This window comes from Dichomitus squalens (assembly GCF_000275845.1).
Source record: "Dichomitus squalens LYAD-421 SS1 unplaced genomic scaffold DICSQscaffold_13, whole genome shotgun sequence".
Lineage (NCBI taxonomy): Eukaryota > Fungi > Basidiomycota > Agaricomycetes > Polyporales > Polyporaceae > Dichomitus > Dichomitus squalens.
The window spans coordinates 173432-198839 of NW_006766895.1; the positions used below are offsets into that span (position 1 = coordinate 173432).

At 53.5% G+C, this 25408-nt stretch overlaps 7 protein-coding genes across 7 annotated transcripts; 5 read left to right on the plus strand and 2 right to left on the minus strand.

Annotated features, from left to right (window-relative positions):
• Nucleotides 1–3437: 3437 nt before the first annotated feature.
• On the plus strand, nt 3438–6258 carry DICSQDRAFT_169946 (uncharacterized protein; the record flags this gene model as incomplete). The annotated part of the gene is made up of 11 exons (XM_007365556.1): nt 3438–3861; nt 3917–4195; nt 4268–4417; nt 4470–4544; nt 4602–4709; nt 4763–4806; nt 4864–5020; nt 5075–5098; nt 5158–5702; nt 5751–6032; nt 6085–6258. The coding sequence occupies 11 exons, from the start codon at nt 3438–3440 to the stop codon at nt 6256–6258; spliced, it is 2262 nt and encodes a 753-aa protein (XP_007365618.1).
• Nucleotides 6259–6634: 376 nt separating this feature from the next.
• DICSQDRAFT_136414 (uncharacterized protein) lies at nt 6635–7185 on the plus strand. The gene is made up of 2 exons (XM_007365557.1): nt 6635–6944; nt 7001–7185. The coding sequence occupies exons 1-2, from the start codon at nt 6756–6758 to the stop codon at nt 7091–7093; spliced, it is 282 nt and encodes a 93-aa protein (XP_007365619.1). The 5' UTR covers nt 6635–6755; the 3' UTR covers nt 7094–7185.
• Nucleotides 7186–8574: 1389 nt separating this feature from the next.
• On the plus strand, nt 8575–16921 carry pks3 (polyketide synthase; the record flags this gene model as incomplete). The annotated part of the gene is made up of 22 exons (XM_007365558.1): nt 8575–8607; nt 8670–8803; nt 8859–9105; nt 9159–9364; nt 9417–9500; nt 9553–9637; nt 9690–9837; nt 9890–9986; nt 10038–10594; nt 10655–11871; nt 11930–12091; nt 12145–12259; nt 12316–12454; nt 12506–12699; nt 12778–14279; nt 14337–14734; nt 14793–14947; nt 15000–15799; nt 15850–15883; nt 15935–16078; nt 16140–16393; nt 16443–16921. The coding sequence occupies 22 exons, from the start codon at nt 8575–8577 to the stop codon at nt 16899–16901; spliced, it is 7164 nt and encodes a 2387-aa protein (XP_007365620.1). The 3' UTR covers nt 16902–16921.
• A 1117-nt stretch (nt 16922–18038) lies between these two features.
• On the minus strand, nt 18039–19001 carry DICSQDRAFT_169948 (NUP-domain-containing protein; the record flags this gene model as incomplete). Its single annotated transcript, XM_007365559.1, has 3 exons — nt 18039–18500; nt 18876–18882; nt 18955–19001. 3 exons carry the CDS (start codon nt 18999–19001, stop codon nt 18039–18041), a joined length of 516 nt encoding a protein of 171 aa, XP_007365621.1.
• DICSQDRAFT_136416 (uncharacterized protein) lies at nt 18981–19982 on the plus strand. The gene is made up of 4 exons (XM_007365560.1): nt 18981–19109; nt 19311–19452; nt 19581–19827; nt 19885–19982. Exons 3-4 carry the CDS (start codon nt 19694–19696, stop codon nt 19976–19978), a joined length of 228 nt encoding a protein of 75 aa, XP_007365622.1. The 5' UTR covers nt 18981–19109; nt 19311–19452; nt 19581–19693; the 3' UTR covers nt 19979–19982.
• Nucleotides 19983–20534: 552 nt separating this feature from the next.
• On the minus strand, nt 20535–21657 carry DICSQDRAFT_136417 (uncharacterized protein). Its single transcript, XM_007365561.1, has 7 exons — nt 21564–21657; nt 21423–21494; nt 21258–21368; nt 21132–21205; nt 20908–21050; nt 20634–20708; nt 20535–20566 (listed from the first exon to the last, which is right to left on the minus strand). The coding sequence occupies exons 2-5, from the start codon at nt 21425–21427 to the stop codon at nt 21025–21027; spliced, it is 216 nt and encodes a 71-aa protein (XP_007365623.1). The 5' UTR covers nt 21428–21494; nt 21564–21657; the 3' UTR covers nt 20535–20566; nt 20634–20708; nt 20908–21024.
• Nucleotides 21658–21801: 144 nt separating this feature from the next.
• On the plus strand, nt 21802–23729 carry DICSQDRAFT_105645 (acetyl-CoA synthetase-like protein; the record flags this gene model as incomplete). The annotated part of the gene is made up of 7 exons (XM_007365562.1): nt 21802–22065; nt 22249–22318; nt 22376–22429; nt 22479–22813; nt 22914–23140; nt 23211–23585; nt 23647–23729. The coding sequence occupies 6 exons, from the start codon at nt 21802–21804 to the stop codon at nt 23368–23370; spliced, it is 1110 nt and encodes a 369-aa protein (XP_007365624.1). The 3' UTR covers nt 23371–23585; nt 23647–23729.
• Nucleotides 23730–25408: the final 1679 nt, after the last annotated feature.

The following is a 25408-nucleotide window of genomic DNA, read 5'->3' on the forward strand; positions in this document are numbered from 1 at the left end:
GTCCAGCGAGTATGGATGAGTATGTTTCTCGCACAAGGGGGTGCTCTCAAGCTCAACTTCATTCTAGTGGGTCTCAATAACAAGCATATCATCGTGTTTGCTGTGTGTACATGCTTTCCAGACGGTGACCTGTTTCTTACGAGCTATTCATTGTATAGTGCGCATGCATCCTAGGGCGGTTTGGTAAGTCTTACATGCAACATCGGACTCGGACATATTCTTACCCACTCATGTGTCCCATGACAGGATTTTGCCTAGGTGAGCCATGCTGAGGGTGTTTTCACGCTGTCAATTTCTGATAAATTCTGGCTTTAGCCATGACCACATATCTGTAAGAAGGCCATTGCCACTCGCCCGAAAATTGTGCCTGAGTGTGCTATAGCGTGACCCTAGGTGGCATGGCAAGGTTTGAGGAACGGATGAGTCAACAGCACGGCGTACGTACTGTCTTTCCTCGGCTCCGACCTCATTGATATGAGCACATCACAGTCCCTTATGTCAGGAAAATATGCGTGCTCGGCAGTTGTGCATATAATTCTGACTAGCTCTCTGTACTACGTCATATACTTGGGACGAAGGCAACGAAGATATACTGATACAAGGTGTGTCCTCATAGCGGTGTCGGTCTATCCCCTTGATCTGACTGTGTTCTTAGCCCAAAATCGTTCGTGCATAGGTCCATGCTATACATCCTAGATACAGGTACGCAAGCTCAATGTCAATTTCTCTGATGTATCTACCTCAAAAATCCCGCAATGAAGGTCTGTTAGTGAGGTCCGTTAACAATCTCAAATGCAGCTGTCGCAGGTACTGACATGGATCTCAGCGTGTGTGACCTTGTGTGTTGGATCTTGGTATGGACTATGCTACGCCAACTCAGCGCATAGTTTGCTTTCTCACCAGCTGTTTAGGTGTATGCAGCCCCGGGAACGGCCTGGTGGATTGCCTTTGATACCTTCACAACAAAGCGTGAGCGGTCCATTATCGATGATCATTTCGGGCCCGTCCTCATATCCCTGACTTCAGTATATTTGGTCACATTCCTCTCTGTGTGAGTCAAAACTGGTCATGACGGAGTCTAGATAGCTCATCGTATGACAGTCTCAATTCTCGCAATATGGTCGCCAATAGAGGCATTGAGATATTCGGAGCGGACTCTCCTTACGGGCCCAATTTGATTGATAAGGCCAGGAGACAGGCCCGAGCTGAACGATGGAACGCCCCTCAAGTGAGCACAACTCACCTCTTTACAGCGTTGCATATTCACAGTCTCTTCGCAAAACAGCTGCCTGATCCGCGCCCTGCTAGGATTGACATCAAAGTCGCGACGGAGATCGAGGGCGAGGTCCCAACTGCTGATGATTCAATGACAGACGTCGATGGTACGCAGAAGACGGTGCAGAGTCTCCATTTGTAAACCCCCACAGAGACGATGTGGGATAGAACTCTCGAAATTGATTCATCGATTGACGGGTCCTATCCCAATTGAGGAAAGCAATACGGATTATTCACCCCACACGGCATGAGAATTTGGATAGGAGGGATAGACACAAAGTATTGGACACTCCAGATAACCAGAGACTCGTCGGCTGCCGTACGAGTGACCACAAAGCCGAAGGAAGAGAAGGGAGACGCATACGACACGCAGCAGGTTACGACTACACAAGCAGAAAAACCAAAAGGTTGCTGTGAGAGCTGTCGCTGAGGATGGGGGCGACGTACTCGTTATAAGCACACACAAGGTCACGAAGCCAAAAAGAAGCTCCCAAATGTTCACATCATACCGCCCACACCTTTCGGCGGGTACTGTCTCCAGAATGCATAGTACACAAGTCCGCTGAGACTGGCCGACCAGAGCTTGAGGTATCATAGTGTAATCTTCGGAACGTTCTTCGAAGGGCAAACTATACTCGACCGTTATCAGATGTAAATAGTCAAGAAAACCTTTCCGACGTCAAACGCATGCAATCCCGACAAGCCAATGAACTGATCGCGCGGAGAAAGCAATCTGAACGCGCAGTCGTGAGAGGACATAGTTTCGAAGACGTTGAATTTCATAGCAAGCCAGCTCAGGTGTAAGTGAAACGTTGCACAATACTATGAAAGTACTGCCTAGCAACAGTCGCGGACTCTTCCCAATCAACCCACTGGCGGACGTCAAAGGACAGACGCACGCTCTCGGAGGCCTTTAAACATCCGCTGCGTGTAAGGCAACCGTATGTAAGATACGGAGATTTCGCGTACCACTGCATGTAGCACCCTCGAGAATTTATGGCAGGAAAGTGCGCTGTACAACCAAGCGTTCTCAACGTTCGCTAGGAGATAGGGATGACAATGCACGTACCCTGAACATTATTCGATGACTGACCGTGGCTTCACCTTTTGCAGAATGCGGACGTGTTCGACGATGGTCTGATCCTGCTTCGCCTCGAGCTGCTTGACATACTCGTGTACCTTTACGTCCCGAAGGTTTGCGTCCGCGTTATACTTTGATGCGGTCTTCTCGAGCTTCATCCACTTTCACTGCATCTCGAATCTCAATTCAAGAGCAGCCTTATCACGGTCAAGGTGAAGAGCAGCGTCTTCAAGTCGCATATCGAAACTGTGTGCTGACAAGCTGGCATTCCAAACTCAATGGATACGCGAGCGATCAGACCTCGATACGAGACGAAAATATGCACTCGCTTACCATCCTGGCCTTCGGAACAGCTGTAAGCTGATCGTCGATGTGAATCGCATGAGAGCGAAGGGATTGGAGCCACGACTCAAGCGAGCACGGCCTCAGCTTTCTTGATGAAGTGGACGCGACTAGCTCGCTGAGGGTCACAGAGCGTGTGATGACCGGGCTAAGGGTAGTTTTGCGCTCACGATTTACCGTCCTGATCTCAACACTCAGCTTGCTCTCAGTCTAAGCGGAGACCCTACGGCTTCAGGCGAGGCCTGTAGAAACTAGGGAGACTTGCGAACGGAGGTCGAGGGTTCCTCCCCCTGGCTCTCGGCGACTTGACTGTGACGAGTCTCTTTGGCGACACTTGCCTCGAGGAGGGAGCGCAACTAGTCGATCTCGGCCTGAAGTATGATCTGCGCACCCGCATTTCCTTGCTTGTCCTTGCGCTCTACATTAGTCAAGCTGGACAGCGGCCTCGTTTTGAGCGAGTTCCCGCCGGGGAGGCACATGCTATTCGTCGGGTCACTGTAGTCGAGGCAAATCAGAAGTATCGGGAGAATGGCCCCCTGTGCTTTGGGCGCCCCGGTATCGGCTTGTACCTCGGCCCGGGCACAAGGGCTATTTGCCCTGCGGGTTATCCCCCTCGTTGTAAGTCCCTTCCCGCTTCGCCGAGTGAGTTGCCCCTCCTCACGGGCATCAACTTCCTGCACGCCACAATGATGACCAAGAAGCGTAGGGCAGAGAAGCGTGTCGTCGGGACCGTCTCCCAATGGCACAAAAAGCTGCTCTCGTCACTCATGATGCAGCTCTAGGGCACGAAGCCGCACTTCTTCTGGTGCATCATCCCGAACACCCTCAAGGAGCCCGGTCGTGTCGACGCCGCGCTCGTGCTCGACCAGCTGAGGTGCGACGGAGGGCATCCGCATCGCGCGCCGGCTACCCGGACCGCCTCCCATTCATCGAGTTCTGCCTGCGGTACGAGGTACTCGCCCCGGGAATCATCTTCCTTCCTCCCGGCTACGTGCACGGCCGCAAGGCGTGCCTGCGCATGGTTGACGCGCTCGAGCTCTACGAGTCAATCTTCCGCATCGGGACGCCTAAGATCTTCTTCAAGGCGGGCGTGCGCAGCGAAGGGGCGCGCTGCTGCTCGACGTCTTCTCGCGACTGCAGGCCGTCGCGCGCAAGTCCCCTGCGTGCAGGCAGATGAAGAAGATTCTGACCGTAGCGGTGCTGATACGGATGCCTCAGCGGACTCAACGCACGGATCTACAGAGAGCTGCGCGGCTTGCCCTGCTGGAATCTCTACACAAAAGAAAGAAGGCAATTCGGCCGCGCAGCTTCCGATTGTGATGGCGGTCTCGTTCTGGGTTCGAACGCTCCTGGCTGCGACGCGGAACAACGACGAGCTCAGGCGGAAGGAGGCGGAGCTCATTCTTGCGGAGGAGCGCGCGGTGCGGGGCCAGCGCGAGCGCGAGGCCCTCGAGAGTGTCAATGTCAGGAACGTGAAAGCTACACGCGTCTCGAAGAGTCGCGAAAGGCCTTGGTACGGGTGCCCGCTTGTCGGAATATGCGCTGGCTAGCTGATCAGAATGTCAACAGGTCGTCCAACAACGCGCGACTCAGATGGAGGTCGAGGACCAGCGTCGCCAGCTGCAAGAATTGACCGCCCCAAGAAGCAGCTGCAAGGGGAGGTCAATGCCCTGAAGGAGCGTCTGTATGCGGAAATCCTTGCAAAGAACGACGAGATCGGTGAGTGATTCTCATCCGTTCAACACACAGAATGTTCATCATGTCGTGACAGCCATCAAGCGTAGTCTTCAAGCCCGATTGCAACGGCTGGAGATCACCTCTTCCGCCACGGCCACCATTCATTCTGGTGATTAGATCCCACAACAACATTGAGAGTCTGTCCTGACATCAAACCAATTCGCAGAACTCCAAGAAGCAATCGACGCATATAAGACGAAGACGGACGAGTACCTTAAGCGATACGAAGAAGTCGAGATCAAGCCCGCCAAGGCAGCTCGCGCGGAGCCGTTCGGTTTGTTCACACTTATCTCCACGAATGGGCAGTAGTGACACATCTGCCTGTAGCTCGGCGCGCGCTGGCTGACGCCGAGAAAGCCCGCGCTGAAGCTGTTGCGGACCGCCAAGCGACTGAACAGCGGTTGCAGACTGCCGAGCAACGCATCTAGGAACTCGAACGCAAGCTTGAAGAAGACCGCGAGTCGTCTGATCTTGCATTCTTGCGCCAGCGTCTTGCGGAAGAGATGAAGGACGAGGGTAAGCAGCACCAGCAAGACATAGCAAAACGAGACTACGCTGTGGACCAGACCGGCAAGAAGCATCAAGGTACGTTCTCGGCGTGCAGTCGCTACAAGCCAACTATTGACCGAAAATTTGTAGCCGAACTTGCACAACTGAGCGAAGGTCAGTGATCTGACGACAGCTTTACACATTCTCCCTGGATCACTAATGTATTGTTGCAGAGTTGCAGTCGCAACGAGATACAATGAGTCGCCTTCGTGAGGAGAGCCGTAGGCTTCGCTCCGAGTACGACGAGCTGCAATTGCGTTATGACGACGAGGTTTACACTGGTGGTTCATGGAAGAAGGACAAGGAGCGTCTCGGGACCAAGATCCAAGACGTCACGAAGGCGTACGATGCGTCTGTTGCTGCCCAAGCAGAGCAGCAGTCGCAAATTGTCTCCCTTCATTCTCAAGCCCGCGAGCTTCGCAGCGTACTCAACGACGCGGAGACCGATCGCACGCTTCTACCGAAAGCTCGCCGAGCACTGCAAGCAGAGCTCGAGGCTATCAAGATGGATCACGTCGATACAAACAGGATGTCGTCGGATACGGAGGTGCAACGGCTGCGTCTGGAGAAACAGGACCTTGAGCGTTCCCTCGAGGAGCAGGGCGATCGCGTCTCGATGGCCTTTGAGCGGATGAAGAAGGCGGAATCATACGCGAACGAGTGCCAGATCGAACTTGGAAAGATCAGAGTGGAGAACTCTGAACTTGATAAGATGAATGTGGGCGTTCTCACTTAGCTTTTTCGGACTATTGCTAATTAGTTACAGGCCAACCTCGAGAAGCAGGTCAAGGATCTCAATCTACGAATCGTCGATCTCGAGACCAGGTCGCTGAATGCGCCTCGTCCTGCGACTGGCTCGAGACGGTTGGAATCCAGGATCGAGGAACTCACAAGCCAACTCAGTCAATCAACGAAGGACACTTCGCGAATCCATCGGACGACCGATAAGGCTCTGCATGACTCGGAACGTCAGCGTTCACGTCTGGAAGAAGAGGTGAAGAACTACGAGTCAAAAATCGTTTCCATGCGCCAAACAATGGATGAGCTCGTATGTCGACCCATATGACCCTCCGCTCCTGGCTGACAGCGTTCATTCATAGCAAACGTCAGAGAACAACCTACAACTCGCCAAGCGTCGTGCTGAGCGTGAGGCGGCAGATTTCAAACAGAAGTCTCTGAACCTCGAGCGCGAAGTAGAGCGCTTGCGGAGTCGTCTCGAACGTCCGTCCAGCACATTGCTTGGTTCGCCCGTCAGCTCTCCACGCAAGCCATGACCGCTCTTCTACTTCTATGATATACACTGACAACGAGTACGACCCTACTTACGAGAACACACGATGTGATGACGTCCTGACACTGTTCGTTTACTGCCGCATGTTGCACTACTAGCTCTCTCATCTGTATCTTATACTGGCCAATGGACGTTCCTCATTCTCAGGCAGCTTTGTTGATCTACCCTATATCACTCGCAATCCACTTCGGTTTCTCTAATCCTAGTTGGTATATTTCATAGTCATTCTTGACTTGGGCCGGTCTCGTGACCATGTGCAAGTATGACTCACCCCGCCGGACGATCTCCGTGGGCGTGAGACACAGTACTGTCGAAATCAGCCTATGTAGGGACCTCCAAGACCACCGCAAAGACCCAGCACCAGAGCTCACATCGTTAGTGTCTGTCCGCGCACCCGGACATGAGCGCCGCAACACCAGAGAATGGCCCCTCTCGGATGGCACAGGTACGACAAATGATTGAGGAACACAATGAGATGGGATGGGATGTCGCTTTGTGGGTATCAACATCCTCAGGAGATGTGTCTCGCTTTTCTCAACGGAAGTCAGAAGAAGTGATACGACGCCCTGGGATGCTGGGAGCTACCAGCCCGCCTTGAAAGAGGTCTTGGATGATAAGGCACTTGCTCTGCCCACAGAGTGCCGCGCTCTTGTGCCAGGATGTGGACGCGTACGAATGATCATATCGGATTAGGATCGAAAGCCTGTGTTTGACTTGTCTGCTAGGGATATGACGCAATCCTCATAGCGAAAACCCTCAGTCTTGAGACGCTAGGTATCGACGTCGCGCCGACCGCGATAGCGGCAGCTCAAGAGTGATTAAATCATCCCCTGTTTCATATATCATAGACGTCTGCTGAGTATACGCGGTGTAGCAAAATTTGTCCTAACTCGCCATATGGCAGAAGCCCTGTAATCAGTAAAATCTGAGATCATCACGTATGCCGTTGGCAGCGTACTTCTTGGGCAACGCACCTGAGTGAGGCTTGATGAGTCAATCTTAGTGGTGCCTTTGAAAGCGAAGAAGCTTGAGTGGCACTCGGGCGCCCCGCGCACGCTCAGGTGTCCAGGGTCTGAGTCGACGTGGACTGCACTGATGAGGCCAGCCGGGAAGAGATAGGGTGAAAGCCGGGAGTCTGTTGCATGTCGGAATAAGACAGCGTAGAGCGTACTTGATAGACAGTCACTGCCCCCATGGACATGACATGAGAACGATGGTCCGTCGGTGGAGTTTGAGGTACTTAACCTAGACTGGATCCAGCTTCTCAGCCAATGGCACCTCTCCCTGTTCATACAGTGCAGAGTCTCTACCTTCCGATAAGAAGAGTAAGTAGCGCCATTCCCAAATAAAGACCGGTCAGTTGATATGTCCGGGTCGCACCAGGCCCTAACATCTTGAGTGATGGCTCACACCGATAAGTTGTTCCTGAGTTGTTCCGGCTCGCATATAGGTAGGCTTTCAATATTCGCTATGACCGTACCTGTTCCACTCCACATGCTCAAACCTACAGATAGCTTTTGAGCTTCCATCCGGACTTGGAATCAGATTGTTTCCAGGGCTGTACAATCTAACAACTTCTACCCGAGGAATCATCTCTCATTCTAATCATGAGCTCAGCGAGAGAGCGCTCGGAGCTTGTCACCTGTGTGAGATTGCGACCGGAGCCGAGGACGTGGATCAGGTCGACAGAGTGAGACAGGCCATTGAGCTGACCTCTTAGGCCTTATAAATTATGTTTGCTACAGGCTGGGTGGGCGCTGACTGGCTTATGTGTACTGTTACTGCTGTACGTCAGTCGTCTGAGGCCCCACCGGGAGTATGTATCCCCGTGATGGTGCACCGAGTAAATTACAAGCTATGTGACCTTCCTAGGATACTACACACATCCGCCCTATAGTCCGTACATCTTTCATCGACCGCTCGCATGGAACGCCTCAAAAATTCTGTCGGGTGCCAAGGCAAGGGTAGTCCGGGTCCTGAGCTTCCGAGTCTCTTCACGTCATGGATGCGCGCTCCTGACGATCGTCCTTCGTATCACATCTTTGGAGATGTTTACAAATCATGGCACAAACAGGACAAAGCCTTGCTTCTCTTTGACGAGGAGTAGCGTCTAAAACCGGTCTCACGTAGCTCCCACATACCGTACGGATGTATGCTCTCAGCGCAGATCGATGATACATCTCCCGTTAACAGCGCTCACACAGCACTATATCATCAGTTTAGCAGCCCTAGTCGCCGATGATATATATAGAGCCTTGTTTGTGCCCGTTCCTCCAAACACAACACTTTTTCAACCAGAATGTCTACGGTCGATTTGCCCAAGATTGCCGTGGTACGCCGAATCCTCCTTGCTCTCATTGTGATCTTTTTTGCTCATCTCTCTTTGAATACCAGGTTGGGATAGGGGCCTTGCTTCCAAGCGGCAGCCTTTCCGATAGAAATCTGGATTATCAGGCCTTTTTCGAGTTCTTGTTGCGAAAAGGAGAGGCCTACGAGCAAATACCCGAAGAGAGATTCAACTCACAATAGTAGGCTATTTATGCGTTCTACGTATGTGAGCTGCGAGCTCAGTGTTGCGTCTAGTATGCGTGGTCGCGCAACTGGGCAAGTGCTTTGTGATCAGGGCGCATTCCTAAAAGGACTAGACACATTCGATTTTCTCGAGTTTGGCATTACTGCGAAAGACGCTCGCTACATGCCGCTGAGCACGCGCAAGCTGATTGAGGCGTCATTTCTGAGCCTGCAAGACTCGGGAATAGAATATCGCGGTCGCAATGTCGGCTGTTATATGTCTGGAGTTTCTCATGACTTCTATACATTGTCGGGTCACGTATGTCTGTCGAATCTGCCCGACGATCCTATTTGTTGATGTAGATTCTCCAGGATGACGTTGAGGCCAAAGGATCTTTTGCATACGCCCCGGCAACCATCGCTAATAGGGTGTCTTACCACCTGGATCTTCGTGGGCCATCAATTCCGATAGACACCGCATGCAGCTCGACCTTGCATACGACACATCTAGCTGTTCAAGCTCTTCGAAACGGAGAATGCGAGGCGGCTGTGGTGGGAGGATGCCAGATAAATTGCCGGTATGTTCTCCCGTCTGGATTCATGGCAGAATATTGATGAGAACATCGGTAGCTTCACCGAGTGGCTGATTTATACTCAAGGCGGCATTCTCTCTCCAGACGGGAAGTGTAAACCATTCGACGCCTCAGCCAATGGGTATGTGAGCAAAGACTTGCCGTAGGAAGATGATCTAGAATGCTGTACATAGGTTTGGTCGTGGAGAAGGTGCCGTCGCGATTGTGTTGAAACCACTACAGAGTGCCCTTCGAGATCACGACCACATTTACGCAACTGTGAGACTATGCTCCTCCTTTGCGCATCCGGTCTCTGAACGAATGTTTGTAGATTCTAGGCACTGGAGTTAATTCATGCGGCTCAATTGCTCCTGCCAGTGCCCCTGTCGCATCTGCGCAGAGAGATGCGATGAAACGTGCATTTGCTCAAACGAGTAGATTGCCAGAGGAGGTAGACTTCCTCGAGTTGCATGCTACAGGTAAGGAATCTGCATGTGACCAGAATGCAACGACTAATGGTTTTCTATTCAGGAACTGCTCAAGGAGATCCCACCGAGGCAAACTGGGTTGGGGAAGAGTTCAAACGAGATGACGAGATTCTCATTGGAAGCGTGAAGGGCAATGTAGGGTGAGTTGGATAGACTCGACCATACTCGTTGCCGCACTTACCTGTTGCTAGCCACCTTGAGATTACCGCCTTCCTCGCGTCTCTCTGCAAAGTCTGTGGCATCTTCGAGACCGGGCTCATCCCACCGAATGTCAACTTCTCGCGCCCTAATCCCGCGATACGCTGGTCCGAGTACTGTCTACGGGTGCCAACCGAAGTAGAGCGCTTGAATGTCCGGTCTTCGAACCGTCCGCCACTTGTCGCGATGACGAGCTCCGGCATTGGTGGAGCTAATGGGCACGCTGTTGTCGAAGGTCCTCCTGCTGCGGGTGCGGATATTCCTGTGTTCTGGCTACAAGGAACAGTCGCGCCTTCTCTTCTTGTTGCTGGTGGACTATCCCCTAGGTCCGCTGTCGCTGTCGGCGAGTCTCTACTGAACGTTTGGGGCAGCGAGAACCTCGCTGGTCTGTCAAAAGTCTATGGTCGCCGGGCACGATCCATGACATGGCGCTCCTTCGCTGTCGCCGGTAGTGGCAAAGCACCCAAATTCAACGAGCCTGTGATAGTTCCCAAGTACAAGTCGCCTATCGTTTTCGTCTTCTCCGGTCAAGGCACCCAGCACTTCCAGAGTATGCATGTTTGGGCAGTCATCCTCTCTGGCCGGTACTAACATAACGCGATTGATACAGTGGGACGTGACTTGTACAGGACATGCGCCCCTTTCCGTGCAAGCATCCTCGAGCTTGACGAGGTCTACACGGCTGCCACAGGCTCCTCGCTGATTGATATCGGTCTTTTCACGGACACGGTGACAGAGACCAAGGACCCACTCGGAGACCCTTGGCCCATCGCCATCACTCTACCTGCCCTGACGATGCTCCAGCTTGCCCTCGTCGACACCTTAGCTGCTGTTGGCGTGACGCCTGACGTTGTCGTCGGCCACTCGGCTGGTGAGACCGCTGTCCTATCTGCCTCTGGATCTGCATCTAAGGCCATGGCGCTTGAGGTTGCGATCGCGCGCGGTCGAGCCATGACTTCTCTTGAGAAGGCGAGCGGAACCATGGCGGCTGTGTCCTGTTCTCCTGAGGAGGCCCGTCGCATAATCGCCGAAGTCCGTGCGGAGCTGGACGAAGGAACACTCACGGTCGGATGCTACAACACTCCCGCCGCCATCACGATGTCTGGCGCGGAGTCGCACATCGATCTAGCTGTCAAGAAGGCGAATGCTGCTGGTATCTTCGCGCGCAAGCTCCGCACGAGGATCCCTGTGCACTCGGAGATGATGGAGCTGTGCCGCGCGGAGTTTGAGAAGCTCGTACAGGAAGTCTTTTCCCGCTATCCAGTGTCGGCCCCCGTTGTCGAGACCTACTCCACAAAGACCGGCGGAAGGTTTACGGGAAAGTTGGACGCGCAGTACTTCTGGGACGGCACACTGGGTCCTGTCCGCTTCTCGGAGGCGATCTTTGCGTTGTCTGAAGCACACAATTCTGCGACATATGTCGAGATTGGGCCGCATCCAGTTTTGACAAGTTACATTGTGTCCATGACAGAGAAGCACACGCTCGTCACGTGCCCACTCCGTCGTCAGCGTGTCCCGGAACCTGGCGCGGAGGCTTCGGAGCTCCTCGCCGCCCTCGGAAAACTTGTCGTAGCAGGACACAACTGCGTTAACTTCGACGTCCTCACTGGCGGCGCAAAGCTCAGTGGAAACGCTCTCCAATACCCCTTCGCGCCAAAGGTTGTCCCATGGCGAATACAGAGCGCAGAGATTGCCAGGCAAATGCAACGACGCAATGGGCCTCTTAACTATCCACAACTCCAGGTCAACGCGTACACTCACCCTGACCTCGCAGACCACATCATCAAGGGGGAACCTATCATGCCGGCAGCAGGGTTTGTTGAGATGGTACGATGTTTGCTGGCAGAATGACTACGTGCACGCACGCTGATATTACGGCCCCCAGGCATTTGAGTTCGGCGCAGTGGCTGTTTTCGACGTCGAGTTCCACGGTCTTCTCCCGCTTTCTTCCGAGAGGCCTGTCCCTGTGGAAGTCAAATTGGAAGGCATCCGCTGGAGCGTCGCTAGCGCATCTTCTGTAGACTACTCGAAAACGTGGCCAATTCAGGTAAAGCATCTCACGACTGCCCATACGCGGTAATCTGACATGCAGGACCTCAGTACAACCGGCGCCATGCATCCGGCTTCTTGTCTTTCGAGCCTATTGACCCGTCAAGCGTCCGGACAGTGGATCTGGAGTCTCTCCGCAACAGGATGACTGCTGTCGAGATGAAAGGTTTATGTTTGAGTTCCTTCGGCTGCGCATATCAGAGCTAATGCAGCCTTCAACAGGTTTCTACCAACAGATGGGGTCCTTTGCTCAATTTGGACCGATGTATCGTAGGATCCAAACCTGTCACGTTTCCCGAGGACCGAACGGATCTGTCGAGGTTCTCACTCAGGTTCGAGGCGCGGATGACGACATACCGACGTACGTGTATTCCAAAGATTGGCTAGCGGAGACTGATGTGGTGCATATCAGCATTGCGGACTATCGCTTCCATCCTGCCGTTCTAGATGCAGCCATCCATGTCATGGTACATCCCATTCTGACCGGAAACTTTGATCCCGAATTGTACCATCTTCCATCCCGAATCTCCTCCATCCGCCTCTTACGCACCGGGCCCCTTCCCAGCACTGTATACGGTTACGCCACTCTCGTCAAGTGGTCTCCGGGTATGTGGTATCGGGCTTCTCGTGCTCGATGAAGTCGGATCGATGAAATTGGATGCTCATTAGCGACATGCTTCACAGATGCTATCACTTACAATGCAACCATCTTTGACGATCTAGGAACGCCCATATGCGCCCTCCTTGGAATCGATGTTGCGTTGCATGGTCACCGCGTCAAGACGATTCCAAGGCGCTACGAGGTCATATACCGTCCTATCGATCTCACCCTCTTCAGCGATCACAGCGGGGCTGCACTCTCTGGGGCTTTGAACCCTGATGTGCCTCGTTACGAGCAGCCCTCCGTGGACAATGGTAACCGATACATGACTCCTTCTTCCTTGCCGAACACAGGATCCGGGTCGACCACCGGGACAAGTATTCCGCTGTCGTTCAATGGCGAACCCCTTCGCTCACTCATCCTACAATACGTCAGGGGTCAGGAGATGAATATCCAAGCCTACTTGGCCACATTGGACGCTTCCGAGCAATCATCCGTCCTCTTCATTGCTGAAGAGGGACCGGACGGCGATGCTTCACTCGGCTTCACCAGGGCGCTCCGTCGAGAGTATCCTACATGGGTTATTCGCGTTGCCACCTTTGATCCCTCTTGGCCCCCAGATCGCAGAGCTCAAGCATCGCATGAGCTCATTTACCGAGCAGAGAAAGAGCTAGAACTCAAGGTGAACGCCGATGGCTCTGTCATCGTCCCTCGCGTCGAGCTGGCGGAGCCTCCTCCTTCGCGCGTGCCATTCTCTCTGGACCAGCCTTGGACACTAGAGGATGGACAGGTCCTTCGTATCGACCTTCCTCTCCCCTCCGCAGACCACATCATAGTGCAGGTCGACGGCGTCACACGGAACTCCACAGGCCTTCATCAATTCGTTGGCAGGGTGCATGGCTCCTCCCTTCCGGTCGTTGGCATCACGCCCAAGACTATCTCCAGCCATATGCAGGTCCACAAGCAGACCGTCATCGACTTCAAATATGGAGTAACTTCGGATAGCAGTTCATATCTCTCTGTGCCACCTCTTCTAGCGTCTACTACCCTCGCTCTTGCCATCGGACCCGACGCCTTGGGACATCCTGAGCGCCTCAAAGGGTCTGTTATCCTTATTCACGACGCTGATGGAGAACTCGGTCCTCAGATGTGTGACCTCTGCGAGGAACTTGGTGTGGAGGCGAGTCTCATCTCTGGCCTGGGGACGGCCGAGCTTGCGCCCAGCTATCTCAGGAAGCCCAACGTCATTCTCTCTGGCACCCGCGAGAGAAAAGAAGCAACGATTCTTCGTTCTCTGCTGGCCTCTAGTCGTGTACGTATGCTACTCTGGAACGATCCGGAAGAGGGTGTCGCAGGAATCACTGCACGGGATCCGTGGGCGATGGGGGATGCTCTTCGTTCATCGCTCGAATATCACGACAATCGGAAAGCCCCACCGGTTTCACTCGTCCCTCCTTCTCAGCGGATTCCCGAGGGGGTGACTACTGCATCCTTAGCTGTTGATCTCTTCGATCCGAAGAAGAGCTATCTACTCATCGGCGGTATTGGCAGTCTGGGGCTTTACACGGCGCTTTGGATGTACCAGGTGATTTTATCAGATGCCAAAAGCGTTGACACCACCAACTGACTGGCATTTTATCAGCACGGAGCCCGTCATCTCATCCTAACATCGCGTTCTGGACCGTCTACCCTGGATAGGGCAGGAGATTGGGTCTCTCAGCGCGTCCTCCGCCATCTTCGTGAACTCTCTGATCTTACACTTCAAACACCTGCAGTCGATGCAACATCTGTGAAGGATATGGCGGCCCTTCTACGACGTATGCCAGCTCCCCTAGGCGGATGCATGCTTATGGCCGCTTTGCTCAATGATCGCAGTTTTTCGTCGCATACTCAAGAGACATTCGACATCGTCTTCCCCCCCAAGGTTGACGCGTTCAAGGTGCTCGAGCGTGTAGTGGACCTCAATTCTTTGGACTTTTTCATCACGTACTCCTCGATCTCGGGAGTCTTCGGGAATGCTGGTCAAACTAACTACGCGGCGTAGGTCACGGTGGCTCCTCTGAGCATATGTATTCCGTTGACTGAGTATCATTTACAGCGCAAATTCTGCCTTGGCTGGAATGACGCGCAAGTACAAGAACGCATTCTCAATCGTCTCACCTGCAATCACAGATAGTAGATTGGTTTCAACAACGGACGGCTCCTATCAGTCTCGCTTGCGTCACGTCATTGCATGGGGCATGTCCGCTCGAGGTTTGTCCGACTATACTTCGATTCATTCACCTCAAGACTGATCTCCTCCCAGAACTCTGCGATCACATCGGTGATGGTATTCAGAAGTTGCGGGATGGTCCCGTATGGCAGTATGTGCCCAGCTTCGATTGGCGTGCGGTTCAAGACAACATGGGCTCCTCTCCCATGTACGACCATCTCGTCCCAGACGATGGCGGCGAGTCGGCCCCGCAGGACGGTGATGGCAAGCCCTCGCTAACTCAGATCGTCTGCGGTATTCTCGACATGAAGGAGGAAGACGTCTCCCCCGATGTTCCGCTCACTTCATATGGGTTGGACTCTCTCTCTGCAGCATCTCTCTCTTTTGCCCTGCGACCGATTGTCGCTGTCTCTCAGCTGCAGTTGCTGGCTGACCTGACAGTTAGAGACCTCCTGTTGAGGATAGACGATGCGGCAGCCACGTCTTCTCCCGAGGCACCCCTTGCTACCTCATCCCCGTCCCCTGAAGCGAATGTCACTGGAGACAAGATTCGCAACATGGAGGCATTGGTTTCTCGACTCACAGTTGACTTGTCTCCATCGCTGGTGCAAAATCTGTCTCAGCGAGACACCCTTGGGTCGATTGTCATCACAGGAACAACGGGTAGTCTCGGAGCCCATGTACTTGCACGGCTTCTTCAGGATTCAAATTTCAAGACAATCTACGCGTTGATTCGGGAGGACAATGACCGGACTGCTCCTAAGCAGCGCCAAATTTCGGCATTTGAGCACCATGGGCTCGACATCTCCCTCCTCGAATCTTCCCGCTTCGCAGCTGTGGCGTGCGCTCTTGACAAGCCGTTCCTTGGACTACCGAGGGACCTGTATGAAGAGGTGAGTTAGCGGAGCCGGTGTCACTTAGCTCTGATCTAATCATGACCCAGATTCGGACTAGCGTCTCTCACATTGTCCTTCTCGGTCAGTCAAATTGTACGCTCGAGTGACATCCGCAGCTGAGACATTCCGCAGGGTGGCCCATAAATCTCCAATCCCCGCTGTCATCTTTCGAGAGTCCCCTCGTGGGATTACGCAGGCTTATCGACTTGGCAAAAGAGGCCCAGGAATTTGGTCTAGTCTCTCTTCTCTACAGCAGCAGTTTCGGTATCTTCCGCAGTAAGTCACCAGATTCTAGTGTACAAGGTGTTGAAATTCTCTGACTGTTCACATCTCCAAGATTACCAGGGTACTTCTCCGCCAGAGGAAACGCCCATCGACGCGGGCGTTGCAGTCGGTACAGGGTATTCCGAGTCCAAATGGGTGGCTGAAAAGCTTCTTGAGATCGCGGGGGACAGGAACGTTGTCCGACCCGTTATCGTCCGTATTGGGCAGCTGAGTGGTGGTGTCAATGGCGCTTGGAAGGAGTCCGAATGGTTGCCAGCCATGATCTGTGCCAGTGCCACAATGGGATGTCTTCCCCAAGGGGACGGGGTCAGTTTCCGCGTCTTTGAAGCTTTAACCGATACTAAATGATTTGCAGTTGGTCTCCTGGCTTCCGGTCGACGTCTGTGCTTCTATGGTAGCGGAAATCGCGCAGTTGAGCTCCAATACCGTGTTCTTCCATCTGCGACATCCGAGACCTATGTCGTGGTCGGATACCATGCATAACTTCTCTTTAGAGCTCAAAGTCCCCGTGATTCCATACCAGAGTTGGCTTTCAAAGCTCGTACAGACCGTGCAATCCTCGGACCCCCACATAGCCCACTATCTCGCTCCCGCTGCCAGACTCCTGCCAATTTGGAAGTCCATAGCCGCCCAGGCCACCGATCGACGAAGTCTTGTGTCAGAGAGCATCGGCATCGGCATTCTATTGGACATCGAGAACAGCGCTCAGCACTGCGCAGCTCTTCGCAACCATTCGCTGCAGCAACTCGGACCGGACGATGTGGGTAGATGGGTAGAATACTGGAAGAGAGTTGGCGCGATGTCCTCTGCATGAATTCCTGTCTTGTCTTGTTCCCTCGTTTTTGTATTGATCGTTTCATAATGATATCTTCTTGTAGTATAGTCCCCATATCACACGTTGCCGTGTGGCAGTCATCTCTGAGCCTTTTGTCTGCTAGTTTGGCTCAAGGCAAACGTTGTTCTCGACCGCAAACCCTTCGGTAGACTTGTTTTACCATCTTCGCTGGACGCCGCATCCCTAAAGTCTCTCTGTAGCTTTCGAAGTTTATAGACTCTAACATCGGTGCTGGCTCCTGCTACGTGTTGACTGGCCTGTGAGTCCTGACTCTTTCACCAAGCTCTTACGCCTGCATCTGCAGCGTCTCGATCGGGAGGCAGTCATAAAAGATGTGCTCTGTAGAGACGTTTCCTTATCCGCCGTAATCCATTGGTGTCGATAGGCATTCGATGACTCACGGCGGGATCGATGTCAGTTCCGCGCCTTTCTACTCTTCACATCCTCCTACTCGTCCATGATACTCTGCACGACCTGCACGTCCGCAAGGCACACATTACGCCCCGGCGTATCACACACTGCACTCTGCTCGTTCAAGAAAATCTCGTATACCGCGTTGAGGCCTCTGTGCGACCTACAGCGGAGGTAGACTGTCCAAGTCAGAAGCTGTCCACATCGCAGGGACGCCTTATGCACTACAACGCAACCAAGACGCGATCGCCCTGCTCCTCGAGGGAACACTCAATGTGTCTCTCACGACGCAGCCGCTGCACCTCCGTATCCGACGGCATCTTCGTATCAACACGGTACCTCGAGCTCTGCCAGCAGAACGCGGAGCCTTCTGTAGAAGCTTACAATCCGTTCTCGCATCATTTAGCGCTCGGTGAAGCTAGCGGACTGTAATCTACATGGACGGCACCAGAACCACGGCACACCTTCGTGTCGTGACGGCTTAGATCTCGGTATCGAGAGGCTCCTTGTCTTCCTTCCACGAACCGACATTTTGAACCTCGCCGTCGTGACGCAACTGCACTTCGTCATACTTGGATACTTGGATACGGCTCTCCTGACGAAAGCGGATCATCATATCTAGTTGCGACTGCAGTTCTGCACGACTATGCGATCTATGGAATGCGTGAGTCTGCGTCCCGTACTGCGGCGCGCTCGCAGTGTCGTTCAAGTTGGCTTTGCGCGCTGGCGAAGGGCGTCGCTCAGCTCGAAGGCCTCCGTGCCGTACATGTACAGCGGCCACTGGCCCGGTGCGGTCGTCCCCTGGGGCACGTACCCGGTAGGGAATCCGTCTGAGATCTCGCGCTCATCGATCTCGTACTGCAGCCCGACTTGCACCGAAAAACGTGCGAAACCGACGGAACCGAGCGTGCCCTGCTTTAAGGTGATGCCCCCGTCATTCGCGAGAAGGAAATGGGACTGGGTGAGGTTGAAGAGAGGGGAGTGGATGAGAGCGAACGTGGATAGCGCCGCGTTGATCTCGCCCTCGTCTGTGACGAGCTGGCAGATGTCGGCCGAGGCCGTGCAGTGGATGGCGGGATAGCGCCGGGAGAGACCAGGAACGGTGACGTTGCGTGCGAGGAGGTTGAACTCGGGGATGCCGGTCCATGCGTTGGCCTCATCGGTGTACTGCGGAGGACTATGAGACGGAGGCTCCAGAGGCTAGACAAGAATGTACTCGCAAAGTCAACGATGACGACCTGTGGTGCTATGGGATGCGAATTCGCTGCCGCCACCAAGGCTTGAACCGCTAGCGGGGAGTCTCCATATGCACATCCACATCGGCGAGAAGGACCTATCAGTTTCGTTGGACGCGTAGACGCAGGTGCCTAACAGCCCACAAGATGTCAACACACATGGTAGTTAGGAGAACACCAGGATATGCCGCAGCAAAGTACCGCCATAGTATGTATGGTAAAACCGGCGCTGCGGCAGATCTGATGACCTTCACCCCTGACAATGACATGCCAGACGCAGGGCGGAGCGCCCAACACGAACACGCACCTTGTACCTATCATGGATGGCCTTAGCGTCCGCTCCCTGATGCCTCTGCAGGTCGGGCAAGAACAACAAGCAGACTTACCTTGCATATACATTGGGGGTAGTGTGGGAAAGAAGTTCAGGGAGCATCAAGACGGCCAGGAGCCGTCAGCAGATAGGCAGAGGAGGCAAAGTGGGGGCAGGGACCCTGCGACACGATCCTCCACGCCGACGAGGGGCAGTCGCAGGGTGTTGCAACTGATGTAGCAATCAAGGGGAAGGGAGGAGGAAAATATGAGTAACCAAAGGCGAACAGGTCCATCAAGAGCAGCCCGATAAACAGAGAATATGAGTACATGTGCGCAGGAGTGGAGGGACAGCGTTGGAGGTTGAGCGCATGAAGAAAGTAGATGAGGACATGGGGACATAGAGGGACAGTCATACAGCGAGGAGACGTGCCTATCCGCCGGTGAGGATGAGAGAACGGACAGTATATATTGAGGAGCAGGTATGGACGAGCGTGGGAATTAGATCACAACAGAGGCACGTGACTGTCTGCGCAATGCTATCTGAGGTCGGCCCGACGGAGTCGAATGGCGAGCTCGACAACCGGGGAGGTCGGTAAGGTGAGGGGATTATTGAAAAGGGAGCATGCGCGTTGGGATAGTGGACATCTTCTGTCAGTGACCGCACCACGAGACAGACGGATTGCGAGAGCGAAAGGCACACCTGATGAGGTTCTGATTCTCTCGCTCCTTGCCAGTGGTGACCCAAGCGTGGTCTGCAGCTGGGAAGATGCAAGGGGGTTATCATCGCAACATTGTCCGAAGTATTTGTGGATGATGACATTAGAGCAGAGGAGTACCAAGGAGACCATAGGAAAACCAGAGAAGGTGGGGAGCAAGCGCGGCAGCGACTGTTTGTCTGTTCTGACGCAGGTGTTGCCGACCGATAGCGAATTGGCAGATCCATTGGCCTAGTACGAATGCATTTCAGTGACGCCTGCCCGCACCTCCCGCCGAGATGCACTTACTAAGGTGGTCCCGCTATCTCGAGCTCTCCACAGCAGGCGCGACGACGAGACTGGGCTTCAGATACGCGAAGCGATGAAGATAGAGCTTTTGTGAGCTTGTACCGGAAGATGCTACAAGATTGTCGGAGGTTTGACGAAGAGTGAAAACCAGTGCAAAGGAGGAGCCGCAGCTGCCAAAAGAAAGACGACTCATTCCGATCTCGACTCCCCGTCCGGCCCGAACCCTAGTTCACGGTCCGCGATGGAGCGTCATCTCACGCAAGCGCCAGGACGCATCACGGATTCATTCTCTGCACTTGTCCCCAATCGAGGCTCAATCCAACATTCTACATCGTCTCGCGTCCGAGTTCCTCTCGTCCGACTGTGCTTGAACATCTGGCTATTACGGGGGCCCATGTAGTTGGTCGTGCGATTACAAAGCCCCTCTTCGGAATCTACTCGGGAAGCATCGTGATGCGATTCAAGGCAGATTCTTTACCTTTGCCTCAGCGACTCCGGGAGAAGCTCCTTCGAAAACCACCCACGGACGGTCCTAGTCCTCTGGGACCCTCTTACGGTGAGTTACTAGCCACTTTCTGGTCCACTGGAGAGGAGTGGATTGCTGAGGGGCTGTCAACCGCATGTAGCAACTCCCGATCAGCCAGGACTAAGACAACTTTGGTCGCTGTAGCTTCAGGACTGTGTGGGCACCTTCATCAAGTCACCTGTGGTGTTGGCACTCACGCTGACGGTGCCCGAAAGGCCTCCAGATGTTGAGGCAGTGCACTCAACTTCCGCTACCTCAAGCACCGTGTCGAGGTCATCATGACCGTCCTGATGCACCTGTACGTCTCTGCATTCCTGAACAATGCCCTTTTCTGATATCCTTCGTTCGGTGGCTATGTTATATTCCCATTCCCGTCTCTGATCATATACCTTATACTGCTTTCATTGCCCCTCATACGTTGCGCTTGTGAGAATCGCCCCACTTTTCCTGCTTGCATCTACTTCGTCTACTCCATCCTCCTGTGTTCCATGGCAAAGAATCCGACTTTCCACCTGATGGTGTTGATTCAATTGCCCTCGAATGCCTTTTCAGGGAGAGGGAGGTCGGCTAGATGCTCCAGACGATTCGCGGGGTAGAGGAACTCGCGTTAGGACCTAGTGGTCGGTACCTCTGAAGCTCGGTGGGTATACTAGGTCTTGGGTGCAAGACAAAGCGTATGACTTCCTTCCCCTCGAAGCCGCGCTGATCCCCTTCTCGTCAGTGCGTTCCCACGTGGAGAACCTCCCGATACTTCGACATTTGACCATTTGCTGATGTTGTGCGGAAGCCTCACCGGTACCGTTTGCCTTCTGTGCTCAGCAACCTGCTTCCTAAGACTTTACTGCAGCCTTGTCGTCTAAGGCCACATTGGGCTCCTTTGAGTCCCCTGAGGTCACAACGTATCCCGGATCTTACCAGCGCGATGCGCTTGCGGTTTGCGCGCGGGCGAGCCGCATTGGTATTTCCATTCATCAACTTACATCCGTCGCTCTCAGTCTCATCTGCATTTCAGCGCATCGGCTGTGCCAATAACACCGGTTGTTGAGCGGCTCCTACTCGTGAACACAACCTATCAATACTCGAGGCGGGTAGTGTGGCCTTCTTTGCAGCTACGCTGTTGCTCACCATTAGTGCGACCTGGAATCCACTTCAGCCACCAAGCGATGGACCGTGTATACCCCTCAGAGATTCCCCTTCTCCGTCGTCTCCGCTCGGGCCTCGAGCTCATCTTGGCATTCTGCTGGGACACACTCCTCCCTATCCTTACCACACTGCATGATTACTACGGCTCACACCAATCTCTCTCGTCCTCATCCTTCGTCGATCCCTCTGAAGGATCGCAAACTGGTGCATCACCTACATCCGAGGACCCTTTCACCGGCGATGAATCTATGCCCATTGTCCTTTCTACAGCACATGGCATCACGACTCCACCCATCACCCAGACCATCTGCGACAGCCTCGACGCACATGCATCCGCATCGCCTACTGCCCTCGCTGCTCAGGATATCCTCGACTGCCAACTGACATATGCCGATCTTTACGCGCGCTCTGTTCGCCTGACGCGACAAATCATAGACCGAGGCGTATGCCGTGGCAGCCGCGTCTGTCTGGTGCTGGAAAGGTCCTTCGAACACATCGTAGCCCTATTTGCGGTGTTCTGACTGGGGGCGGCGTATTTCACGCTAGATGGGACCCTTGTCCCGCATAGCGTGCTACAAGATGTCGTGAGCGATGCTCGACTAACAGTCATTCTGGTTTCCAAGACGCATGCCGCAAGTTCTGGGAGCGTCGAGGGGAAATGGTACTGCATTGAAGATCTGTTAGAGGCGGACGAGCATATGGGACCTGGGACAAGTTTAGACGATGCACGACCCGGGGATCCTGCGTATATAATATTCACTTCAGGTGATGTGATTTCTGCAGAGTGTTACCCATAGCTGTCGCTGATGAGGATTTTGATAGGCACCACTGGGCGCCCCAAGGGCGTGGTTGTAAGCCACTCGAACGTCGTCAATCGTAAGCACTACTCTTTACGATGGTCGAACAGGGTCTGACATACGTCAAGTGGTGTGTCAGGCTCCAGGGAACTTGGGTATCACCCTCGGAACGAAGGTGGCGCAGCTGCTGAACGTCGCTTTCGACATGTGCGCCTGGGAGATTTTCAGCTGCATCTTGAATGGCGGGAGTCTTTATCTCCGTGGCCTCCGACGCGCAGACTGGACCAAGGTGATGAAGAGTATCGACGTACTCATCTGCACGCCATCGATACTAGAACCGCATGACCCCGAGGACTACGCAAATGTGAAGGTCGTGGCGACCGCGGGCGAGCCATGTACCAAGGCGCTTCTGGAACGGTGGGGGCATCGTGTGAAGTTCTTCAATTGCTGTGGCCCTACAGAGGTGAGTGATATCTCAATTGGTCCAGGAATATTTAGCTACGCAACAGTCACGCTCGGACCCCGACATGTTTCTGATACCCCCTTTCCGGGTCCAATTGCAGACTACCATCGTGAATACAATGGATCACTACCATCCCGGCTCGGACGTGACGATCGGACGACCGACCCCTAACAACTCAGTGTACGTCTTGGACGAAGAGCTACACCCTCTGCCTCGTGGAGAGGTCGGCATGATGTGGGCAGGCGGGTTGGGAGTCAGTCTCGGCTACCTCAACCTTCCTGAGCTCACAAAGATGAAGTACAGGCTGGACCCATTCCGAGCAGACGGGTACGTGTGCGCATCTCTTGGGCTCCCGCAGTTATTCGGATGCACTAACAACCTACATATACGACTCCAGAAGAATGATGTACAGCACTGGAGATCTCGGTCGAATGCGCGCAGACGGGAAGTTCGATCATCTCGGGCGCGTTGATGAGCAGGTCAAGGTCAGGTGGGCGCACTCGTGCCCCTCCAATCTTATTGCCGCGGCATTTGATCGTTCATTCTTGGACGGGTAGGGCTTCCGGGTGGAGCTAGACGGTGTCAGCGCGGCGATGCACTCATGCGCAGGGATCACGTCTGCGTGCGCGCTCCTCATAGACGGCGAGCTGCACGGATTTTATGCGCCCATTTCGGTCTCTGCAGCGGCGATACACGAGACAACGATGGCAATTCAGCCATGCTATGCAGTGCCGTCGAGGTACATGGCGTTGGACGCGCTCCCTTTGACTGGGTGAGTCGCCCAGAAGAGATTGCAGGTTATAGCGACATAGCTTACAGATTCTGCCTCGTAGCAACGGAAAGGTTGACAAGCGGAGGCTACACGAGATTGCGCGGGACCCTGTCACACGCTGTGAGATAGTCCACGTTGAGTAGTGGGTCTCAGCGTCGATTGTTGAGACGGGCATATAGCATTTCAAGGCGGCGATAGGATAGGGAAGAAGATTGTTATACAAGGCACCTTATCGATCATTGATACCCGCCTTGAGAGCATGTGTGAGAGGGCGTTCAACAAACCACGGATGGGTATCTAATTTGAAGCACTGCGGATACCCCTGCCACGGATTAGTACATGGTGCACTGCGTACGCCTCGCTGTGGCACGGAACTATCAAGCCTTCCAATCCGTCCTGTAGATTTAGGGGTCTGGCGCCTCCCCTTTTCCGCAGCGCCTCAGCCCTCGGCACAAATGTCTCCGGAGGCCATTGCGCCGATGATACCGTCGTAATGGAGAAGAAGATCTCGTGTTGTTCCTCCAAACGAACCTCAAGCAACCCCGGCATCGGCAACCATCGCCTGCCCCAGAGGTTTCCAGTTCTTTGGCTCCGATCAAGATCACTACCCAATCAGTCTGCGCTCTTCCGGAGCGAGCAGCGTGGTCCCGCGGCACCACCGCAGAAGCATCTATCACTAGTTTTGGACACGTTATGACTTGATAATGTACCAATAATAGAGCTACCCCGAAAGATTACCCACCGTCGCGGTGAGAGCTGTCGTAGAGATGAAGGCGAGTTGACAGCATTTTGCGTACTCGTCGGAGCACGACACGAGGTTAAGAAGCCAAGAAAGCTTCCAGATTCTCACACCATACCGCCCACACCTTCCGGTGGGTACTGGACTCGGAATGCATAGTCCACAAGTCAGCTAAGACTAGTCAAATCGTAAGGTATTATAGATGACATTTTCATGAAGTTCTTTCGAAGGGCAAAATGTCCTCGACCATTATAAGGTTAACTTTGTCAAGAACATTCGGAGGTCGTATGCATGCAAGTCCAAGAAGCCGATTAACCTACTGCCCGGGGAAAGCAATCTGAACGTGAAGTCGTATGGGGACATAGTTTAGAAGACGTGAAATTGCATAGCCAGCCAACCCAGGTGTAGGTGTAACGCTGCACGATGCAACGAAATACTGTCTCGCAACAGTCGCGAGCTTTCTCCAATCGACTCACTGACTCACTTCAAAGGACACATGCTGGAGATGCACGCTCTCGGAAGCCTTCAAACATCCTGTGTGTAAAGCAACCTCATGCGCGATACGGAGAATTCGTGTACCATTGCTTATAGCGACCTCGAGGATTGATGCAGGAAGGAGGTGGAAAGTGCGCTGTACTTGTGGTTGCGGAAAGTATTCGAACGCCCGTGTTTAGGCGCCCATTGACTGCTCCTCCTCCTGGTTCTGTAAGTAGTATAAGTAGACATATCTCTACCGTAATTGAGGTATATATTGCTGTTATTGTCAGGAACGTGTGCACACCATGTGATAGGAATATGATCTCTACCTTGAGCCAAACTAGGCTCAACAAATCTCAGCATGCTCAGTGAGCATGAGCAGAACATTTGCTGTTCTTGGGTACTGAGAATTGATCAGAGTACCTCCAAATTCTTGCGCATGAGTCTGCTCATAAGGGAGATTCTACAACATTAGAAAGTATGGTGTATCTATGCCTCTGCTTGGAAAGATTAGTACTAACATAAGTCGAATGTAAGCGTGGTTCAAGCATACTGTATTCTGCTGGGCATTTCTCCAATGCCATAGCTAAAGCTAGAGACTTGAGTT

Coding starts and splice junctions, on each gene's coding strand:
- DICSQDRAFT_136414 (XM_007365557.1), top strand. CDS start 6,756: ATGGGATGTCGCTTTGTGGGTATCAACATCCTCAGGAGATGTGTCTCG. Junction 6,945..7,000: donor TTGTGCCAGGATGTGGACGC/GTACGAATGATC, acceptor CTTGTCTGCTAG/GGATATGACGCAATCCTCAT.
- DICSQDRAFT_136416 (XM_007365560.1), top strand. CDS start 19,694: ATGACATTAGAGCAGAGGAGTACCAAGGAGACCATAGGAAAACCAGAG. Junction 19,828..19,884: donor GAATTGGCAGATCCATTGGC/CTAGTACGAATG, acceptor AGATGCACTTAC/TAAGGTGGTCCCGCTATCTC.
- DICSQDRAFT_136417 (XM_007365561.1), bottom strand. Junction 21,206..21,257: donor TGTGGCCTTAGACGACAAGG/CTGCAGTAAAGT, acceptor GGCAAACGGTAC/CGGTGAGGCTTCCGCACAAC. Junction 21,051..21,131: donor GTTCTCCACGTGGGAACGCA/CTGACGAGAAGG, acceptor TAGTATACCCAC/CGAGCTTCAGAGGTACCGAC.